General features: G+C 41.4%; 1 protein-coding gene across 1 annotated transcript in view; it reads right to left on the bottom strand.

Moving 5' to 3' along the window:
* Positions 1-18,941, bottom strand: part of LOC122758748 (transmembrane protein 132C-like) — a 137,457-nt gene extending 118,516 nt beyond the window's left edge. Inside the window, exons 1-2 of the mRNA XM_044013071.1 lie at positions 18,123-18,941; positions 17,639-17,845 (exon numbers count right to left, since the gene is read on the bottom strand). Of these exons, the coding sequence (XP_043869006.1) occupies positions 17,639-17,705 (67 nt within the window). The 5' untranslated portion in view covers positions 17,706-17,845; positions 18,123-18,941. The remainder of the gene's footprint in view (positions 1-17,638; positions 17,846-18,122) is intronic.
* Positions 18,942-24,707: the final 5,766 nt, after the last annotated feature.

Raw genomic sequence — 24,707 nt, forward strand, 5'->3', positions numbered from 1 at the left:
GCACAGCCTTTCCATCAACATTAGCATTTTCTCAAAACTAGGGTGAGGGTGATTGAAATGTACTGACACTACTACTTTGGTTTGTTAAGCAGGTATGCCTTTGTCATGGGAACACAATGACTCATTTTTAGCGCAGTCTCCTAATTTTAAATTTTGGGAGAATGAGATGAAGCCGTGGATTGAGTCTGTACGGAGTCACACTGATTAAAATCTGTCACCAATTTCCACCGGGTTTGTTGCAAATTATCAAAGGATGCAAGTGCAAATGGGATTATTCTCACTATTCCGTTTACAGTTACTTCATGGTTCATTTGTGTGAATATTATTATTTATTACTGCTTTAAAAAGAGTTTAAGTTGCCACTTCAGTGTATTTCACATTTTGAAATCAGAGGTAACCTAAATGTCTCGTTTCTTTCCCAGTGATTGACTAATACAAAACGAAAGGTAAAAGCGGGAAGTTGTTTTTTTTGTTTGTTTGTTTAATTTGCTTTTCACATTTTTAGCTCTTGAATATAAATCCAACAACATACAAATCTGAGCATCGGAGTTACATTCGTACAGATACCAGAGATGCACCTGCAGTACGAGCACCTGCAATAGCGCTGGTGTTCAGTAGCTGCACATTTTCAAGATAAAAACAAGTGATCACATTAATCATGACTTGTTTCGAGCAAACTTTCCCCATGATGAGAACTTACTTCCTATTCTATTGTGAGTGGGAACTGCCAGGAGCCTTTTAATGTGCCAACTCTTCAACACTCCTCAACGTTCTTCTTCATTACAACGACACAACACCACAAACATGACCCGCACAAATAAAACATTCCATTAATTTAATTTAATCACAGCCCGGAATAGATTTCCCAGCAATCCTTGTGCTGAGGCAGGGATTCAGCACGAACGCAGTGCACTGCAGTTGGCCCTAAATTATCATACAAAAAAAACAAAAAAGCAATAATAAAGAATAATATTTCTTTATTTCACACAGCTTCTCGTCAGACACGTGTGCACACAACACAGCTGCATCAAAGCAACAAATCAATTTATTTTCCTCTCTGCCTTTTTTCAGTCACCGCATGGAGTCCCCAAGTTTTATGAAGACACACATTATAATTAGTCTACAAAGACTCACTGAATATTCAGTGGTCCACATCCACTGTTTCATTTCACCACAATGTGGAATGAAAATAGATGAGCGCACAACACAAGTGTGAGGCTGATTTTTGATTAGCTGAGCCAAACACTGTGTGCATCATAAAAATAGATTAGGAAAACAGATGAAAATAGATTCAATATACTTTCGTGCAGCGCTTTGAAGGACGCATCCATCTAAATGTATTACGTCACTGGTAATATACGGAATGAGCCTGTTTGAAGATAATAGAATATTTATTGGGATCAGCTTCGGCTACCTTGAATCCAGTAAATCAGACATCTTAAGCCTTGTCTGGCAGAATAACATTATCAGCCCCTCGTCTTTTCTTCTCATTGGTGTGTGTTAAAATATTATTATTATTATTATTATTATTACAACAATAAGAATAATAAATAATAATCCACCTTTACAATAGATTGGAGAGTGCTGAGCCACAGTAGCATCACAACCACCGAGAAATACATCAAGCACTGACGGCTCCCTCTCAGTGGCTGATTGTCCGTGTCATGTGGCCAACAGACCATGTGCCCTTCACTTTTGTCCCAGCTTCCAGTTATATACCGAATGCTCATCGCAGAGCATGAGCTAACGCTTCACGCCAAAACGCCCATTGAGAAGTCTGTAATCCAACACCTGCAGAGCTCGATAAACCCTCAATCCTCCCTTTTTTATTCTGCCACTATTATCCTCATGTCTATTATTGTATCGGCAAGAGAGAAACAAAATGGAAAAGAAAAGAAAATCTATATGCCGTGAACAAATCAAAAAGCGGTGACAATTTTTGAAGTCAACACAGTCAGCACGTGCGAGTGTGTGCGCAGCAGCTTACTCAACCTTTAAGTTTGAACTCTGAATCTTAATTGGCGTACCCCAAGACTAACATCACAATCAACTAACGGATCATTCCTCTGACAGCTGGAAAGATGAAGTATTATCTTTGCTATAAAACTGCAGTCGGGGGTGGCGCGATGCTGCAGAGGTAATTTGACAGCAAGAGAAACGGGAGGTTTGTGATTGATGGCTACCGCTCTCATTTTTTTTTTTCCCCTCAAGATTAGATCCGCAACATTCTTGAAAAAAAAAAGAAAAGTCAGTCATGATCCATTTTATTTATCCGTAAACCACTCAGCTCCACTGTAAAACACAGCTCGAGTTGCTACCTCTTTCTAACGAGGAGGGCACAGAACAAGGTATTTGTTTCTCCGCCATTGTAATCTGAAGACAGACATGATCTGAGCGTCTGCAGTGAGTAGCTGCTCACGTCATCATCCTCTCCTACTGCAGCTTGATCACACACACACACACACACACAGAGGGGGTGCATTCACACCAGCCCTTCTTAATTGAACCCTAGATTAGTTGCTCAGAAAGTCTGGTTTGTTGCAAGTTGAATGTTGCAACCCCAAAATGAGTCTCGCGGACTATTAGCGGTGTCCGACAAGTAAGGACAGAAAACTTTGCATGGGTGCAGTGACATCAGACTTTCCCCTACTCATCGTGAGCCTGCAGAGATTACTTAATGGCTGACTCTAAGTGTACATTAGGGAAAAAAAACATGTAAAATATGTCAATGAATTATTCATCGAAAAAAGAAAAAATGATGACAATCTAATCTTAAGAAGGACTGAAGTCTCCCATCATTGCCTAACTGGCACAAATTTTGTGTCTGGGCTCTACATGGGCGATATGGACCAAAATACTGATTGTATCTACCAGAGGCCTTTGATCTGCTCTCTGACCCAGTTAATGAACCAGCTAGACCCATTACAAGCCCACAAGAGTGTTTAATACAGCAAATTGAACCATGTATTTCAAAGCAGCATGGTGCCATTTCCTAGCTTTGATGAGCAGACATGACTTAGTGAGCGTGCGGCACTGCAGCAGTGAAAAAGAAGGAGAAGAAGAAACTGGCCAGGAAATGTCAGGTCATCAGAATCCTGGGATTGCAGCACACTTGCAAGGGGCTTTTAAAATGGGCCGGAGCACAAAAACATCTCTAAATGTAAATCCAATCTAATGAGCTCAGCAAAGCATAATTTAATCAAATCTGCATATGAAAGAACTTCTGCCCCGTATGACACCGGGGTGGAAGAGGTAGTAATTAGCTTTACAGAATGGGAGGTGGATCCTGACTTGTGAGTAAACCCGACCTAAGAATGGAGAAGATAAATATTTGCAAGGTGCATATAGTGTGAGTGCAAACTGCAGACAACCCAAACAGAGCAAACACTTTTTTTTCCTTTTTTTCCTTAAAGATGAGTAGATTAAAGAGAGGCAAAGTGTTTGATGCAAACGCTCCAAGTCTCCAGGCACCGGCATGATTTCCCCCTCTGTGCGATGTGATGAAAGGTAATATGTTTTTGGTTTTTGTCAGGCTGATTCCATTTGTTGCTTTTTACTTTATCGTTTCTTCTTCAATTTCTATCTGCTGATATTAGGGTTCAATTTGTTCTGTTGTCGCTTTTTTTTTCTTCTTCTTCTTTTTCTCCGTTTCACCGATGGAATTCTAATTTGTCTCAATTTTCTCTGTATTGATAGGTTTATGTTGGGATATATATGGGATTTACTGCTCTTCATGACACTTCACGATCCACAAACTGTGATTCATAACATTCGTGTATAAAGTGCAGTATAAATTAAGACTGCATATTATTGCTACAAGTGTAAGACAATTAACTGATGCATAAATGATCATCGGGACGTTAATCAGCGACAGTTTAATACGTCATGTACAGTATATGAATGCATTTATGGCGCTTTTCCACTATATAGTTATAGCACAGCTCTCATGTGCTCCATTACTAAAGTACCGCCTCAATGTGGGCGGAGTCGCCATAAGTGCCAGGACGTCATTTTATATGCAATACAAACACAAACTAATGAAGAGCAAAGCAGTTCTTTTCGGTGTAACTGAATCATTAGAATCAGTTCATTGAAGAGATTAGTTCACTGAAATTACGACTGAACGGGTTGTGATTCGGTTCACGATCGCCGGCTTTCAGCAGCGCTGTCTCAAAATACACCAGAAATTTCCATGCTAAAAGTTAGAGATTAACGAATGGATTCATCAGGATTTCTTAGTCTTTTTAACTGATCTACAGTTCGGCATTTGATAACTATCAGTTTGGTACTATTTATGATTATTCAGAATAAACACAAGTAACGTCATAAAACAAGCTCACTGCCTTTTAAGAATCTTGCAAGTTGCAGTTGTAGTTTTTACTTTTTTAAGGTCATCATATGATTATTATAATTATTATAATAACTGAAGAGAGTTATATCGGGATATATATTGTTATAGAATTATTGCCAAACCCTAATTAAAAGATATTGCTGGACGAAAATGTGACCATCTCTTGTGTCAGTGGAGGAAGAGTTAGGGAATCACCCGAGTCGACCTCTTCATCCCCCGGGGACCATGAATGTCAGTGGAAAAACATCTATCTGTGCAGTTCATCTATAGCTGCTACGCTATATATCAGTCTGGACTCACAGGCCAGCACTGTTTGTGCCTGCAGCCACGCTGCAAACATGACTGAAATCAATTTCAAAGTTATTTATCAAAGGAGAAGAGCCAAATATCAGACAAAAACAAGCAGCTCCGATCACCACCTCGTGATGGCATCCCTAAAAAAAAACGACATTTATCAATTAAGTCAGTACGATTGCTATCAGTAGTGATTGAAATAATCACTGTAGCCCCACTGGATATGGGCTTCCAACCAGTCACTGCCACTTTTAACAACCGCAACGTGTCTGTCACCGAATCAGTCATATCCATTATGTTATGATGTGGTTTGCCGCTTAAACAGAGACACTGCGGTTTGCGGGAAACTGTGACTGAGCAGAGGAAATCTATCAGATGCTGCCGCCTGCCCGAGAAAGAAGATTGAAAAAAGATTTTATCGCACAGAAATCTAAAATACTGCTTTGACAGGTCTTGTTTACTCGCCATCACTACATATCACGATTTCACCACATTTCCTGTTCCTGAGACTATATATCTATACATATATATATATATATATATATATACACATATATATATATGTTGGGCCCTTTAAAAAAATCTCATGACCCCAGCAGTTCAGAAGTTGGCACGTTGTCAGTTGAATCCAAGTTTGGCATACTTCAGATTCTTTTTTTATATATATATATATATATATATATATATATATAATATATATATATATATAAAGCTTGCAGGAGCTCCACAGAGATTTTATAGAGGCGGTGATTTATGATATCCCCCAAACCAATTTTATATGACATTATTTAAAGTGTAAATCAGTCTCAGTCTTTGAATCCCCCGGGAATCCATCAAGCAAACCCCACACGGGGACCAGACCAGAGGGAAGAGAAGAAGCTGAAACAAAATGAAAGTGCTGAGAGAAATCACACCGCAGGCTGTGAGCGTTCACGTGTACAGTAAGGGGGACCGCGCGCGTTTTTAGTCCAGCTGTCTGCCTCATCTGTTACCTTAAATAAAGGTGGCATGTGTCGTTTCACTGGTGCTTTGGAAAGTGAGGAGTCTGTGTCCTCCTCGCTGGATTTGTAGAGATTACACACACACACAGAGAGACACTCAGAAAGGCCCAATTACTTGCTGGAAAATGCTGGCACTGAAGAATCCCCCAGACTGGCACCAGGAGCCCACACAAGGCTCCCTCACTCGTCTTCATGACCACAGCAAAACAAAGGGGATTTCACGTCCCTGTTTAAATCCTTGGAATTTGGATATATTTCGGGTTTAGCCCTATATAGACCTTTTAAGAACAGATTTATCCTCCATTACTGAGGCACGGGGCCCACATCTGGCCCTGGGCATGCTCCAAGCACAAGGTTAACAAGGACATAGTGACTAAAAAAAGAGACACCTTTGCCTTGGATACGGTGCGGGCATGTGTTAAACATGGATTAATGCGATGAAAAGACACATTACAGGCTATAAGTTATCAGATATTAAGGGTAATCTGGTAAACCAGTTTCCCCCAAAGCCTCCAAATCTCTGGCGTGTTGAGACAAAATGTTGGGAGGGCATCCAGGTCAGGCAAAATCGGGTTGTTTTTGTGCTGTAGACCTTCACTGGAGGCAAAAAAAAAAAAAAATTCTTCATGTCTGTGGGCCAAAGCCAAAGCCACTTAGCAGCATCTTCAGTTGAGATGGATTCTGGTGAGTATTCATGTGGGTCAGTCCGGTTACGCGCGGTAATTACATTCTAAAGAGAAGTAAAGGCCACACATGGTCCGAGAGTAGGAGTAATGAGTCCATGGAGACAGCGTCGGACGCTATTGACAAGGAGGGGAAAATGTTGATCTTACACGGGCGGCGACAAAATATAAAGCGCGGCTGGCAAAGAGATTGTGCCCGACAGAGGCCGAGTAAACTACACTGCAGGGGCGATAAAAAATGAAGGAGACTATTTACAGCATATAGCTGAAACGGATCATAACCGTGCTGGGCAAAGAGTATAAACACTAACTCACTGGCCACAACAGGCAGAGAGCTGCTGATGGAAGAAAGCTAACAGGTAATTTACACTGATGTGGGTTTTTGTTTGTTTTTTCCACTTGTAGCATTTTACATTTATCCGTTTACTCATTTTAATTTGTGCTCCACATCGTTAATGAACCACAGCTCATTATTTGAGCCAACATGGAAATTAAAGTCAGATTTTGACAGTGCGATGGGCTCTCTTGCCTGGAGGAAGACGATGCTAAATATGCATTCTAAATATGAGTCACAGGCAGGGGTGAATTATGTTTGAGTTATTTTGGGATGATGACATGAAACAAAGGGGAAATTGATAGACAGGGCTAAATTACTACTATAGCTTGGTGTTCTCTGACTTTAGCATTGGCAAGAACATAACATAGCTTTAATATGCAGGATTCTTGTGTCTGGTTTGACGCGCAAAATAGAGTTACGCTGCTATTTTGACTGTATTTACTTGTGTAATAATAAACTTGTGTAAATAAACTTGTGTAATAATGATTGGGATGGCCAAAATACAATGCTGCGTGCGGGCCGGAAAATCAGGGACTTTAAATCATCAGAGTATTAATGTCTCTTTGAAAGCATGCCAATATCTCCCACCCTAAGTTTCCCCCCCACAAGTGAGCAGAACAAAGGCGTTCCAATGTCAATCACAGCATAGCAACTGCCAAGCCCAAGGGAAACCATCCCCAGCAGTGTCGAACTTTCCATTAGATTCCATACATTAACCCGTATTTTGGTTCTTTTTTTTATCAATCAAACGTACAATATATACCTGAGGGTATTAGAATGTGCAATATAGAGTGTCTTATATCCTTTTTTCAGCACAACCTAGGCAATCTGATGACGTTTTTTTCATTTTCACCAACTATATAAACACGCATGAGCAAATAAGTCAAAATCGGATTGAATTTGTGAAATTTAGTTCACTTCGCTCGTTTTTATGAACAAAAAGGAAAGAAAAACGGTCCAATGTGTGACATGATTATTGCCACTTAGTATCACTACAAAAAAAGGTTAAAGCCTGAATATGTAAATACACACACCCAGGATGTTCATATAAGGAGTTATGTTATTATATTATTATATTATATTATCAGGAGTTGTATTATCCCTGTGGCAATTTACCAGGGGTGCACCTGCGGCACAGATTGAGCACTAAGGGTTAACCATATTTGGAAGGCTGGGCCGGCATAGACAACTTTAGAAGCATGCTTCGCCCCATTCTCAACGTAAATGTGTCAATCGCTCCACACGTCACCCCCCCAATAATTCGCCAGCGGAGTTCTTTGTGAAGGTTGACACGCCGCCGAGATACAGGTGTATGAAAATTACCCATCAAGAATATATCGTGTAAAGGAGCAAAGTTTACTGTTGGGTACCATTAGAATGGCCAATTTTCAAAAGCTCTGCACCAGCCCCCCTAAAATAAAACCCTAGCTAGAACCCTGATATGACACCTTATTCATTTTAATCCACAATTTATTGATTGCAGAGTGTAAATGTGCAATGAAGATATTATATTACCAATAGTTTTTGGTTTTTTTTACTGTGAATGAGAGAAGAGAAAATGAAGAGGGAAAGGAAATGTTGATGGATTTGACAGTGCTAGAAAAAGGTGAAAGTGAGAACGTGAGAAAGGGAGACGGCGACCAGATGTGTGAAAGCAAGTTTCTGATTGAGAACTTGATTATAGATTCTTTTTTCTTTTTTTCCCCCCACAGGCTAGGGCACAATTGAGGAGGTGACACTTTTTCTGTCAACTCTGCTAATAATACACACACGCACACGCACACACACACACACACACACACATCCCCCACACAAAGCACAACGCTCTATAGAAGCTCAAAAACAGATTTTTCTCATTCCGCGGCGGTGACATCTGTTCCACTGCTGCACAGATTGCAATTTTCTCACCTAATAGGTCCCACCAACTGGCCATCAGCACATTTAATGCTAACTAGAAATTGACCAATAACCGTTTTTTAAGGCTGCTCACAATTTTGTGTCTGGAGCTGAAGCCCCGAAGATCAATCAATATCTTTGTCTCGTTCTCCGAGCCGGTAAAATCACACTGCCAAGTAAAACCTTGCACACATCTGAGAACAAAAAAAAAAAAAGCTTGCATCTGTAGCCCAAAGTCTGCTCCTACAAACAAAACTATCATTAAAATGTCTGGAGGCAACTGCACACCGTGCATACTTAGCACGTTCAGACATGAAGACAAAACAAAGCGCTTTATTTATCACCACCTATCCCGAGTTTACACGCACAAGTGCACATTTCTGATAATGCGAGGCACAACGTGACGCAATTATGGTTACATTTGAGAAGCGCAGTCTATTTATTGCCACGGTTGAAGTGCTCTGAGCCTCGCTGCATGGACGTATTAACACCTACACAGATATAGGGTTTGGAAGATGGGAGACCTATTTTTTTTATTGGCTGGAGCTCACAGCAATGTTTACCTCTCTTGAGGCAGTGTTGCTGAAAATTGGTAAGGGAATTGAGTCTTGGTTTGGGAACCCGCATTCCTAGAGGTGTGGAATAGTTTGCCCTCAGGTTTCAATTCCGGAGCGCCCATCAAGTTTGGAATTAAAATGCACCTATCTCTCCCCGTGCGTGTGTGGAGGTCTGTTATTTATTTATTTATTTACTTTGCTGTGTCCTGAACTTTTAATATAATAACTTCTGATGTGTCCTCGCCTCTTAACTTCCGATGATCCAGGTAGTAAATCAATCGTCAAGGAGCAGGAGCTCTTCAGATAAACCAGGCAATTACAAGATAGAGATAGATGCCCACAGGCTGAGAAATGTTGCATATTGTGTCCGTGGAGAGCAACAGGAAGAGGCAGCAATCCTGCTTCTTTTTTTCTTTTCCCCTGCAGGACCAGAGGAAAAAAAAAAATGAAAACCCCATAAGCAATAGTTTTCTGTTCTGACCCGGGTAGATAGCGCTCCCATCACCGCCGTCATCATCGCTCGCAAACCAAAACTGACACGACTCTCTCTCTCCAGAATTACAGGAGATGAGGAGGGTTATTGGCTTCCTCTGACAACTTGTTTCAAAACTTCTCCACCGCTCGTCGGTAGTGGTGATGCATTGCGAGGCCTCCTCAGCAGGGGGGTTTGAAGCCCAAGTGCCAGAAGAGATGAGCATGTACTGTACCTGCACCGGCTTATGGGACCAAAGCCGGTGAAGCGAGAGAAAAATATCTCTTACACAGGAAGTGCTGTTAATGTTCTTTCCCTGCTCTGTGCTGCACAGGTTCATTTCCGCGTCCCTTCGATTCGCCGGGTGTGCACTGATTGTTCTGTTAGTTATGCTAATTGTCTCAGGACCTCCCGCAGTGTGCGATCCTCTCCCGGTTGGATGGCTGTGAAGTTGTTTGCCCAGGGAGATGAGTCTCCTCGGCGCGTGTGTGTGTGTGTGTATTTACAGTGTGCACTCACAATGTGTCACAAAAGCTTTAGCGATGCTGCGCACTTGTGTTTGTGTGTGATTATGTGTGTCGGGTTGCATCAGCACAGATCTTCAGGCGGCAGCCATGGTTAGGCACGCCGTATTCCCAATCCCCCAAACACTTCAAGTGAAGGAGGAAACCAGGGCAATGTTTCATCTTAAAGCTGTCATATATCGATTATTCTCCCTTTTATACTTTTCCGCCTTTGATCCTATTAGTCAAGCAAAAACCTGTGGGAAAAGAAAAGACACTTTTCACATATTCCCCCCCCAGAGTATTATATCCTATGGATTTCTGGGAAATCAAATGACCATGTCCCATGAATAAAGAAGCAGTTATAGAGGGAAATTCCTTTTATTTGTCATGCCGTCTCAAACCGGAGCTTTTTTGACTTCTCAGGTTTAACCCGTATGACTTTGCAGTTTGAAAAGAGTCTATCAGCCCATGGTCTTCATGCTTTCCCTTTTTTTTAAGTCAGGATTATCAATAACTGCTATAAATTAAATTTAAAAAAGCTGATTTGCTGCAGCCACAATGTGCCGCTGTAGTCTAAAATCAGCAGAACAGCTTCTCTTAGTGGTACCTAAATCATCAGCTGAAGATCAGAGGGGATCAAGCTTTTCATGTTGCAGCCCATAAGTTGTGGAATGGACTGTCATTACACATTAGGCACACTGTGAAATTTAAAGTCTCTTTTACAGACTCACCTGTTCTCTGTTGCATTTGAAGACAGTGTGTGTTATGTCTTTGATGTTTTGATCTAATTATGTTTGTTTGCACTTTGGTCAACTGCTGTTGTTTTTTAATAAACCTTAGAACACAGAGCATTTAGGCTGCTTTTCTTTCCATTGCTATGTAAAAACATATGTATATACAGAGGCTACAAGGATAATATAAGATTATAATATAGAATGTCTTATATTGTGAGGACGTGATTTTTTTTGTCCATTTTCACCAACTATATAAACACACCTGAGCAAAAAGTACGCAAATTTATAAAAAATCGGATTGCGTCACAAAAATTCGAAATGCGTCACAATTCGAAGTTTGATTTTTTTTAAAAATGTGTAATATAAAATTTATCAAAAAACTTAATTAATTTAAACTTTTACTCAACAACAGCACTTTTTTTAAAGCCTGAATATGTGACCTATAAACACACACCCCCAGGAAGTCCATATAAGGAGTTGTGTTTTATTCCTACTGGAATTTGCCAAGGGTGCACCTGTGACACAGATCTGAGGGTTAAATCCATCCATCCACTGGGCACTTTGCTAACCTCAGCTGACATAGGGCAATAGGCGGGGGACACCCTGGACAGATCGCCAGTCCATCACAAGGACACATAGAGACAAACAACCATCCACTCTCACATTCACACCTACAGTCCATTTGTGTCCAATTAACCTAATCCCCATATTGCATGTTTTTGGACTGTGGGAGGAACCCACGCACGCACAGGGAGAACACGCAAACTCTGTGCAGAAAGAAGGTGCTTTATAAATGAATCGGATTGGAATTTTACAATGCAGCGGACAAAGAAACAACATTGCTCCCACTCGGAGCAAGGCACACCAAAAAAAGCATTGAGTTTAAATTCCCTGCACACAGAAAAGTGCTGGACCGTCTTTCATCACCGCGCAGCATCAAAGACACTCGCCGTCAATTACTTAGCTTCCAGAGCGCTAATGCCATTAGCTGACGAAAGAAAACAAACCTCCGAAAACAAACCAGAGCTGATGCTATTTATGACATTTCCACTTGATGAAACCTTTTTTCTGACCTCTCTGCACACAGAACACAACATGAAACCATGGCGACGTTACCCGTGGTGGTCAGAGCAGTGTGTATTAAATTCATCTATTCACTGGTCAGTGCCAAAAAGACACTCAGTGCCAACCCTGGTTCATCCATTCACTACTCTGTATATACTCTTGTGAGCCAGCATAATAAATAACAAAAACATCTCTCCCCGACGTGAACCTTCGACACAGCGAAATTACATTAGTGTTTTTCAAAAGCTCCTTTTTTTTCCCATCAAATTCGAATGTACAAATATTAAAAGCCTTTGCCTCAAAAGGTGAAACAAGCAAACGTTCAATATTTTCATCTGAGAAATTATTGTGTTGACCTCTTTAATTAACCTGCACGGAGGCACGACTATCGTTGAAGTCGCAACACTTCCGACGCTTCCTCTCGCTGCATTTATTCCCCGCCGTTGTAACTCGCCGAGTGTGTTTACGCGGCGTCAACGGCGCAGAACGTGCGGGACACAGTGCAAATATATTCTAGACTCGGAAAATGCCCTCCTAAGAGTCACGAGTTTGTTGATATTGAGATTTGTTGTGCAACACTCCTCTTGTACATTTTTAATTTCCTCCCCGTTCAGCACAAACATCTATCACGCTATCCAGCCTATAACTCTGTTTGAACGAGCGCTTCGGTTAAATGTTTAATCAAATCTAATTCAGATTACTTTATCCTTCACACAACATTTTGGGGGGGGATTGCACGGCAAATATTAAAACTTTCGCACTATCACTTTACGCAAACGCTCACATTTCGACTTGTCTTTGTGCTTGGGCCCATTTAACATGACATATGGCTCCCCAGTGCAGCATTTCCTTCTGCTTCTCTCTGGAGCCTCCTGCGAAAAGACAGTGTCACATGGGGCAAACCGGGCTCCATCCATCATTTTCTGGTGCAGCATTTCATTCAGAGATAGTACACTGTTGCAGTGGAATTGGCAAATTATTATTAAATGTGCATCTGTCTGGTGGGGTGCATTGTCTCACAGATGATACGTGTGTGTCTTTTTTTTCAAGGGAGACAGACTTTGAATTTGTGCCCACAACCGGGTTTTGTTCTTTAAAAGAGAGAGACTAACAAATATTGAAGTGACCTGCAGGTGCTCGGTTTAGTCGTCGAGTAACAAGTTCCCCAGTGCTTGGTTTATGGTAATAAAGCTCGGAGACATGCCCTGGGAAACCACTTCAGGAGGAAAGGAAATGAAAAACGAGCAACTTAAAGGAGAGAGGAATTTTGCACATTAGAGTGTTCTACAAACTCAGCTCATTATTTGCTGCCCAGAAAAAAGCACACAGTCCTGCCAACACCCTCCAAGAATTAAACCACGAGATGCTCGGAGCCAACAAGTAATAACCCTAGAGACTCTGTCTCTCCTGGAAGTAGACGCCAGTTGAAATATCACTTAAATATATCATATGTTAACATTTCGGCATTCCAATATCACATATCACAAATCAAAGATATTTTTAAAAGAATATTTGAAACTCGTCTTTTTAATCTGGCCTTCAACTAGCACCTTTTCCTATTTTATTCCCCCCTGTGTTTTAATTCAAATTTAAAACGTTGTTTTTTCTACTTTTTGACTTTTCCTTTTCATTCCACCCTGTGTTGTGTTTTCTTGTTGTAGTTTGCTTTTTAAATTTATGAAGCACATAGAGCTGCTATCCTTGCATGAAAGGTGCTATACAAATAAAGTTTATTACCATTATCATTATTATTATTAAATATCTTAAACTGACAACTCCGCAAATCCACATTTCTCTTGAAATGGACCTTTTTAATCGCTGCCTTTTAATGACGTGTTTTACATAGGGTTCGCCTTTGAAAATCTATAAACTTATTATTTGAAAAGCTTTAAATGCTTCCAGTAAAATGCCAGGACGTTTGGGTTCTGAAGCCGTGTCCACTGGTGCTGCAAATACTTCACAGTAAAAGCCTTGGGCGGGGAGCAGAAACAGGGAACAGAAAAGGTTTTTTAGAGTGTTTTTACTTTAGAGTGTTTGAACTTTACAGGTACAGGAACGTGTCATGTTGGTGACACGGAAGCAGCACTTACACCTGAGGTGAGGTGTGTAGAGAGACAGAGGAGTCGGGAAGTCACTGTCACGCTGACTGTTATGTGGCATATGCAAAAAAAATAAATGAAAATTGGTGGATTACAAAGACTTAGGGGAAAAAAAGTCCAAGAGGATCAGTCACTTATTATGCGCTTCAGGATATGAGCTGAAGCGCATGATCCGAATCAAACTAGGCTTTTTTTGTGATACCCGTCCCTTCCTCTGTCCTGACATCAGCAGAGGATGAGCCGCTTTCTCTCAAACTTTTGATAATTTAGTAGGGACGCACGTTATTATCGGCACAATACCAGTAATCGGCTTTAAAATGTATTATCGGATATCGGCAAACACACCAAGATCTGCCCAATATGACTCGTGGCTAACCGTAAGCTCAATGGGCTGTTACCTCCTTGACTTGTATGAAGAAAATGTATATATCTACTTCCGCTGCGACACGAGTATGATGATGATTCCACTGCAGAAGAGACTAAATGACCTCTGCAGTTGAGCGCAGGGCTGAAAGATTTTGAATAAGAATCTAATTGCGACTGCAATATGATGGTAAACATCATTATTCTCATTTTTTCATTCAAAAACATATTTAAAATGATGACTGTGGGATGTTTGTGCAGATCTGATCTATTCAGTCTGTAGATTAAGATCAAAATGATCAAAGTGATATTTGGACACAAATTTTGGCTTTAAATAAATACTCTTTCCTCTTGCAATTTGAATACTGCAGTAGGCATTTTTTTTTATGTTTTCTGACATTTTATGAACGAAGCGATTGCTCGATTAATCGAGGAAATAAATAGACACATTAATCGAATATGAAAATAATCGTTTGTCGCAGCTCTATATCGGATATCAGCAAAAAGTCCAATATTATGCATCCCTAGAATTTAGTCAGTCCACAGACTGACTTCAGAACAGTGACGTCCACTGTAGCCTTCCATAGGAACAGGTGCTCATTACATCCGTGATGATGTTTTTTCTGGTTACTGGTACCTCATCACTCAAACTGAAGCCGTGGATTTGAAGTTTTTATAAACCTGCAACTGACGAGGAATTCATCAAGGCAACAAAAGCAGCACATGTAAGAGCTTCATGGAAACAATTCATTTAAGAACGCCCCTGAACTTTGACACAACAGAGGCCAACAAACAAGCAGACCAGAGGAGCTATTACTGTTTTATAATTCTGCTTTTGCAACTTTTCAACTTTACATCCCACGCACGCGCACACACACACACACACACACATAAAAGTGGAGGGGGAATCTCTGATTGGGAATCCTCCCACTCTTGTTAAGCACAGAGCTCTGCACCATTCGTACCAATAATAAAATCATTTATAAATGCTTCACAAATTTAGCAATAAAACTATTGTGTTGCCATATTTAATTCTTAGTGCTCACGCAGCATGGATCTGAGCCACAGGTGCACCCTTGGTAAATTGCAGTGAGAATAATACACTATTCCTTATATGGACATCCTGGGGAGGTGTGTTTATAGGTCACATCTTCAGGCTTAAATATAATTGTTTTTGTGTCTTCGTATGTGTTGTTGAGTCAAAGTTATGATTCATTTTAGGGGCAATAATTGTGCAGAAGTCAAGTTTCTTGACTTTTTGTTCATAAAAATTAGCAAAGTGGGCTTTGAACTGTGACTTATTTTCAAATTTCACAAATTCTATCCAATTTTAAAAAAGAATTTGCTCAGGCGTGTTTATATAGCCGGTGAAAATGAAAGAAAATGGCATCAGATTGCTTAGGTTGTGCTGAAAAAAGGATATAAGACACTATATTGCACATTCTTCTGTATATACTGTATGTTTAAAGGGTTAAATAACATAACGCATGAATAACAAGTAAGATTGGCGTTGCCACATGCTAAGTGGATGATGTCATTAAAAGACGACCGAAATGAAAGGGTCCATTACCCCGTGTGTTGGAAACACTACTCAGCAAAATTAATAACATCAGTCTTGTCGGGATATTGAAATGCAGAAATGTTCCATTTTTTTCTATGGGGACAGATTGGTGCAATGTCAATAAAGTTTCAACACGGCCGGGCAAGTTCGCCGTAAAGTGGTAACCAGGCAACATTTCACTCATGAAAACTTTTTTCAAACTCAATCCTCCAATCCGTCTAAAAATAAGAACAGCCTATATTGCATGCCAGCCAGGCTATTTCCAAATGTCCTGATGGCCGGCCTGACAGTGTGTGTGAGTGTGTGCAGGTATCCTCTGCAGTGTTATGCCTGTCAGTGCGTGTGTCTCATATAGAGACAACTCAGAAGCGCTCAGTGAAAGCAATCAGATGGCTGGAGAGTTACAATATCCTCCAGCACTCTGCCACACCAGGAGGTTGACTGACTTGGACAGAATTCCTTCTTTTCTTTTTTTTTTTCCCTCTCCACTGTCACCTGCAAAGATTAAGAGACTGACTGACCAACCCGGGAGAGATATTGGTGTGCCAATCTATGGCACACCTGTGTGTGTGTGTTATTTTCATACACTCATCCAGGCCAGAGAATAAAATATTTACTCATCAACATTCGCTGAAATTCACCACACATATCGTCCACTATGGGCCAGGCGAGATGAGCTGTCAGCAATCAGACGGCATGACACTATTAGTGTTGCTACTGTACCGCAGCCAATATGGAAGCAGCAGGGGGAGTTTGTGTGTTGGTATTAATGTGAGCACTGACCTCATTCTCACAAGTGTTCATTTACTTGATGATAATGGAGCACATAAGTGCTTTAAATGATATCTGATTGCTCTTGTTAATGGGTGCCGCTTCGGTGACTCTCTAACGACAATAGCACGGCGACCTCAGATCTCGGCGAATTTTTTTTCCCTTGCAATTAAACATTATCATAACTGGACAGAATGACAGAGAAAATATGAAGTGTATAATTTGCCTACAAAGCGCAGAAGAGACGTCGTCGAAGCATGAGGCGTCGGTAGCTTCATTTAGGTTTTGATTGACAAGTTACTGATAATATAAACAGTGAATTCAGTTCTGCCCACGTATGGATTTATTTTTATTTTCTCTGCATATGTACATCCACATAAGCCCACCTCCACCCAAACATCCACTCACAGGCAAATATATACACTTGGGCAACACACTCACAATCTGAGTATGGGCCCCCATACTTAGATTTCTCCAAGTGCAGAATTCCACAAACTTGTTGTGGTTTTTTTTAAACAGCATGGATGTGTCTGCAGCCTGTTGTTATTCCATTTGCTCTGCAGTGCCATGCTCAACACACTGCATCCCAATTCATTCATACAGTGCTGCTGATGAAACCCCCAACACACACACACACACACACAAACACACACTCCTGCCACAGATCACTCATGTTAATGTTACAATCATTCTGTATTCCGCCACAACAGCTAATTATGTGTCTAATCAATTATATGTGTCTTCATAGCTGAATGGGGATCATTTGCATTCCCCCTGTTTTTTCTTCCCCCCCACACACACACACACATTAAATAAAATCACTCACTAAAGGTCAGTGCATTTACCATCATTACCTCCAATTTCCATAATCTTTTGCTCAGCAGTGTCTTGTGCTCACTGACATTACAGGGTTTCACGTGGAGAGGGATGTGGGTCATCGCGTCTTACCTGTGCACAGGAGAAGCGCGGTGAGTCCCACGCACCGGAGCGGCCACGCGTCTCGCCGTGGACTCATGTTCACTCAAGTCGCTGGATGAGGATGACCTCTTTCTCTCGCGCTCTCTCAGCAGTAAGCCACACTACTCTGCGCGCAATTTATCCTCTCTGTGCGGGTCCCCATTTAGAAGAAAACAGTTGTGGTCCGTGCGTCACCACCTGACACACACACGGAAAAAACACACCACCTGTGTTACGTTTTCTCTCTAAAAATAAAAATAAAAAATACAATACAGTCATGCATTCAACGATAAATGAACTGTGTCTGCTCTGATTCTCATCAGTGTGCGTTAAATTAACTCTGTAAAAACAGTCCAGTCACAAAAAGAACCTTATTTTTAGGGCGCGTATGCGCACGAGAAGCAACACAGACACGTCCTTAGTTTGGAATACAAGAGCAAAGTGTGAGAAAGTGATGCACTCTCTGCTTTCTTACCATCTGTCTTGTGGCACAGGATGCGGCGCCGCCGGTGTCCAAATGTCCAAATTGGTGGCACCAAAAAAATAAAGCAGCGCCTCTTCTCTCTGTGTGTCACTGACTGTGCAGCCAGTGAGATTTCCATCAACGACGAGACGAGAGCAAAGGTGGGGAGGAAGAGAAGAGAAAAAGAAAAAAAGTCTGCAACAATTTATGGATTCCACATGGTGGTTTTCCTCCTTGATCTTCTTCTTCTTTTCCCAGAGAGCGACGCCTGCAGGAAATCCACCAAGTTGACCAGCGAGGATTGCGGCGTCTTCACGCACAGTGCGCACAACTTTCCATGCGATGAGAGAGAGAGAGAGAGAGAGAGAGAGAGAGGGAAGGAGACTGAGGCGTGAGCAGCTCTGCGCCCTGCTGTGGCTGCTGCTGTGGAGGGGAGACAGTGGTGGCGCAGAGACGGAGCAGATCCAGGGGCTCGGGGTGAGGTTGTGAGGTGGTGGGAGGATGAAACGCTCGCTCCGCGGCTGGATTGGCAAATTAGTGGCGGCGGGGTTCTTGCTTTGCGCACATCACGTCACCAAGTGTTGTGCCACCGGAGTCACTTCCCCTCCTCACATCACTCGTATCACACGAGGATTGTGCTGCTATATTTCTTCTAAAAGGGGCGGGGGGGTAAAAAAGTTGGCATTTTAGATGGCGAGCTTCACACCTCAGTGATGGAACATGTTTAATTACATTTGCGCTTGAGTGGTGAAGCTGCAGGAAGACAACGATCACAACTGGAACTGGATTTGCATCTTTATCAGGAGCAGTTAAGCTGCCGTTGTCGCACAAAATGAGATTTCCCAGCAGTGCCAAACACTCGTTTGTAACACACACACACACACACACACACACACCTGCCTGTGCTTTCACGTGGTTTGAAGTAACAGAAAGCAACACATGTCCATTCCGCTCTGCTCTGCCTGTTCCTGGTTTTCTCTGTGGTGTCCAGTCACTCTCTCACACACACACACACACACACACACACGTGGAGAGTGCTGCAACCTGTTGTGCCATCAATGCTTGATGATGAGAAGCCACAGTGCCCCCTATGGGTCGCCACTGACTGCAGAGTCTGTCCTCAGTGAGCGAGTGAGACTCATGATGACTCAGTCAGACAGACGGACAGACAGACAGCAGGACTGCAGAGAGAAGAAGATGCTTTTAAACCTGTACATATTTTATATTGTTTTTGTTTTATACCTTATTATTATAATTTGTATCAATTATGGCACTCAGGGCCAGCCTTATCATTTTGTTGCCCTAGGCAAAATTGTGATTTTGGTGCCCCAGTGTCTCTCCTTTGTCCACTGTCACCCAACACACACACCACAGTTGTTCCTAGAGACAAGTTTTTAAGTAACAAAGCTACTTTTTTCATGAAAAACCAAAGAAAAAAAATAAGAACGTCCTATACAGTCCTGTGACGACAACATAATTATATAAAGAAGTAACCCTACATAGTACGATACGCAACACAAAAACAAAATACTCTGCATAATTATAAATAGAAAATGATAAAACACTGTTATGTTACAGATAATTACATTTGGCACAGTTTTGTATTTTTCTGTGTGGTCGTCTGGCGGGCCCCTCCAGCAGATGGCGCCCTAGGCGACTGCCGCTACGGCCTATGCCATAAGAGCCGCCTCTGGCTCTTTTCTCAACTATAAAATGTTTTTGATTGAACTGACTTCCATGAATTCCACAATTCACAATCCCATCTGCATGTTATTTCATGCCCTCATCCTCCATCTTCTGCTGCTTTATCCTCCACATGAGGGTCGCGGGAGGGCGCTGGTGCCAATCCCAGCTGACATAGGGTAAAAGGCAGAGTACACCCCTGAACAGGACCCACACCTATGGTCAATTTAGAGTGTCTAATTTGCCCAATTGCCCTGGAACATATTAGTGCTAAATTATTACTTTATGGAGACGTACTGTAAATGCAAAACTTTTTGTGTTGTACGCTGTAAAAATATCCTTTTAAGTGGTTTCTTCTATCAGACGGTGTTTCTTCTTCTTGTCATGTCCTTTATTTCAACTTCTGTTCTCAAAGTCGATCTCTGAACATTCTGAGCTACACCGATACTGACCTCTGACCCTTCCCGGTCCTTGTCGGCTGCTCGGAGATCCAAGAAATAAACTTTAATGCAGTCGGCATAACGATGAGGACATTTGCTGCGTGTCGGAAATGTAAAGTCTTCCTGTGTCTGCCCTGAACGGCGGGAATGAAGAATGTGTTTGTTTGTTTTTTCCTTCTTCACACATAAGAAACAGCTGCAATAAAAGACGACCCCATACCGCACATGGCTTTCCCTAAAGGTTGCAGTGAATTTCATAACACTGAAGTCATTCTGCAGCCTGTCTCACCTCATGGTTCCCATGGTGAGTGTTTGATACGCGACTGATGAAAGAGGCAAAAACATAGACTTAAGGCTGATTATGTGAGGGCAACAACATGGCAGAGACGCTTGAAATTTTCACCAGCATCAACCTCCCGGTGAGCCGAGCCCTGTGGTTTGTCACATTTGTTGGCACAAAGGCACCTCCTGCTCTCTCTCGCTCTCTCTCGCTCTCTGTCTCTGAGCCAGATTGCTGCAGTTACATACATCTTGGCAGCGGCTCAGTTTGCAAAATGGTGAAAAGTCCATATAGAATGAGCTGACTGTAGAATTCTCTCAGATAAAAGAATCTTTTTTTTATTTATTCTTCGTCTTTTTTCCCCCTCCCAAAAGAGAGGGCATTCATAGTGTTGTATTCACTCAGCGAGTTGAACTCTTACCCGCGGTGTCACATTCAGCTTAAGAGCCCCGCTAAACATCTTAAATGGCTTTGCGGCAGATGAGTCATGTAGGGAACCTGTCGGGTCAAGAGTTACAGTTTGTACTGTTGTACCCGTGAGGCAATGACACATACGTGTCTGCTCTTCATTCATGTGGCGTTTTCCTCGCGTTGTTTGCATTTAACCTTATGTCAAACATTTGAGGGAGACCCTCAATTTCAGTAATGGCGCAGATTAATAAAAGACATTCAGAAAAGACAACACAAAAACCTTTAACACCGGACGCATCGCGGACGACGCGTTTGCGCAAGCGCACTCTGCATTACTGCAGAAATTTTTTTACTTTACGAAAGCTGAGAAGTTGCTCGTCAAAGCCAATATGTGATTATTATGTTAATTTCACTCAGAATCAGCGTCTTAGTCGCCAGAGAGGAGAGAGTTGGAAAAACGCCTGTACATAGTTTCAATTTTTTGGCCTGTTTTTGCACATTGAGACAAAAACGCAAGCAAATGTTACTTTAATTATATTATAATGTTCAAATTTCAAATTTGACATGCAAAATCTGCTGTTCATGTACGACTACAGTGTTTTTTTTAAGTGAACCTTTTTGTTTTTGTTCATTTTAAATTGTTAATACATCATTTTAACATGCAGTAAATTGTAAATGACTGCCAGATATTGAACGTTATTCTGGAGAAATGGGCAAAAGCACTTAGTCACAGGACATTCTCTGGCCTTTTTATGGTTTAAATAAGTAAAAAAGAAAAAATCCAGACGGACTGACTCAGATCCAACATTTTCATCCGGTTGCCAATTCCAATTTCCAATCAGATCCATTTCCCTTCAGTATCAACACCGAGCATTGACGTAATCCAAAGCGGTTTGGAGTGTTTAGAGTCCTTCGGAGTGAGATCTCACTCACATTTAATTTGTTTAGCGATAGCTTCCCCTCTCTGAATATCACTATGGGGTTTTTTATTTATTTATTGCTCATGTGGAAGGGACAGTGCATGTTAATCAACAGTTGAAGAATTTAAACACACCCGATTACAGCCAAAAGCGAGTTCCCATCTGTTGTCCCCAAAGATGTGAACAGAGGCAAAGATAAAAGGTGAAAAAAGATTCACAGATCAACAACAGCTTGGCCTACACATACACATATGTCAGAGTAGACACACCCATTAGTATTACAGTATCACAGTATTAAAGGTGAGTATCTTCCTGATTCGACCCCATCAAGTTTTATACGTCTCATTTTTTTCAGAAATCCGTCAATAAAGTCATTCAATGACGTCGTCACATTGACACACAGCGGAGGAACTCGCCTGCACAACAACATGCAACTTCTCTGTAACATTAACGGGTAAATATGTATCGTTAAGTGCACTTTACGATCAACGCGCCTTCTCAAAGAAATTTGAACAAAACAAAACAGGTAATTCTAAGAAAGTGATTAAGATCTCTCCCATCCGGCTCTAGTCTGCGCTATATGAAACGGATTGTTTTTAGTTTCGTCATGTTGTGAAACTTCAGAAGCTTATGTTTTATTAGACTATGGCAACGATGAAAGGATAGAATTGTTTTTTTATCACATACTTTAAGTCATTAAAGATATATCTTATTTTATCTCCCGCTTCAATATTTTTTCCCCTGTATGAGAGCTTTTCCTCTCTCGATTTGAAGGTCTAAGGACAGAGGAGGGTGTCAGACTATAAAGCCCTTTGAGGGTAATTGTGTTTACGATGTTGGACTATTTAAATAAAATTGACTTGACTTTTCTGTTGTTGACAAAGGTATTTGTGCGCATGTTCGAAAGGGCAGTCACATTCAGATGCATGACACTTAACGTAATTATGCATGAGAATCATTAAATGTGAGCTATAATGAATCAGATTTGAATCTGAATGTGGCTGGTAATGTAAACATACTGAAGCAATTTGTCCAAGTTCAATCCTGGCACAAGGAGGTGAAGATGTACTATATGAAGATTCATTTTCCATTAACTACTATGAATCTTATCCTTTCCTCGAGGTGTACGTTAGCCCTGTTTGGTGCTCTCTGATCCCCTGTACGGAGACATTTCCTGGACAGTGACCACACACACAAAAGCTCACAGGAGCAGCTGTGTGCTTTTCTGTATCAAAAGGCGCTCCATCCTCTTCATCCTCTACAACTGAGCTTCTTCTTGACGTTTGGAGGGTGTTGTGACTATAGTCACAGTGGAACGGCAAAGAACACTCAATAAAGAAAAAGTTCTGAAAAAGAGTTGGTATTTGTACTTGAACAGAAGTGTTTTCGAATCAATATTTCTCAAACATCAAGTATGAGGACTAACTGTGTTGAACGGCCGCATAACTTAACCTTTTCAGATAAAAAAACGCAGCCCACAGCTACAGCTACGTACTCAAGGAGTCAGACAGAAAACTCTGCTGCTTTAAAACAGCGATGGCAGTGATATATTGTGTCTCAGTAGGACCGAATGACATAAACACTGCAAAACTGTCATCATTTCACAGGCTATTTTTAGAACTTAGCTTGACTTTGGTGCCCCCCATCATATATGATTACATAGTGATAATAACTCTGTCCCATGTGTTGGACTCTTGCAGCTTACACTGAGCGCCAAGAAGGCAGGGTGCATGATGGTGCAGTAGCAGACTTGTCACACGAGTAAAGCAGTGCAGCTCCAGCTGATTGCCTGTACCAGCTCACGGGAAAAGCCTCATTTAGAAGCAAAAAGTAGAAACGTGGTGTTCGCTCTACAAAGTCTTTCCACCAGGAATGTGCACCTGCACTTATTGGATTGGCCAGATAATGCAGGACGACACTGTGTAAGATTGTATCAGGAGTTGAGCCCGGTTTGTGTTCTGGTTCTGGTGCCGACACTGAGATGTGCAACGCTTCCCTCCACGGTTGTGACGTTCTTACTCACAGTTTGATGTTCGTAATCACTAGTCACCAAGTACCTAAAAGGGATACTTAAGTATCTTACCATGAAATGAATTTCCTTGAAGTTGAAGTAAATTTTTTTGATAATATTATTTAAGTAAAAAGTCAAAAAATGACATTTACTGTACTAAAAGTATCAAAAGTAATTTTCTGATATAAATGTACTTCATTTACGGAGTGAGGAGCTAGGGTTGAGCCATGGTGGCTCAGTGGCAGGGTGAGTTGTCTTTCAACTGGAAGGTTGTGGGTTAAATTCCTGGCTCTGCTAGTCTCTATGTGTCCTTGAGCAAGACACTTAACCCCACGTTGCAGTGTGTGAATGGGTGAATGGGTGAAAACTGTAGTGTAAAGCAGCTCATCAAGACTAGAAAAGCTCTATATAAATACAGACCATTACCAACTCTTCTTCTTCTGATTTTACTTGGTAGTAACGAGTAACAAAGATAGTGGAGTATAAGAAAAGTTGCTCGAAATATAATTATAGTAAAGTACAGATACGTGATTTTTTTGTACTTTGTTACAGTCCTCTTTTCATCCTTCTTCATCACTGTTCAAAGCTCTAAAAACTCAAAGTTCTTCACCCTATCCTTCCATATTCCTCCTCTCTTTTCCCCTGGTTTATGTTAAGTAGCTTCTCTAAACCTGTCGTGGAGCTTTTAGATGTCGTTACCTCAGACCACATAACTATAGATGACAGCGACATTTGGATTCTTCACAGAAGTTACCAACCAGAAGGAAATTGGACTCTCATCAGCAGTAACGTGTACGGACTGGCGAGGTCTGCACCGCTTTGTTCGGCATCCCAAAAGACACCCACACCTGC

This window comes from Solea senegalensis, linkage group LG21 (genome assembly GCF_019176455.1).
Source record: "Solea senegalensis isolate Sse05_10M linkage group LG21, IFAPA_SoseM_1, whole genome shotgun sequence".
Lineage (NCBI taxonomy): Eukaryota > Metazoa > Chordata > Actinopteri > Pleuronectiformes > Soleidae > Solea > Solea senegalensis.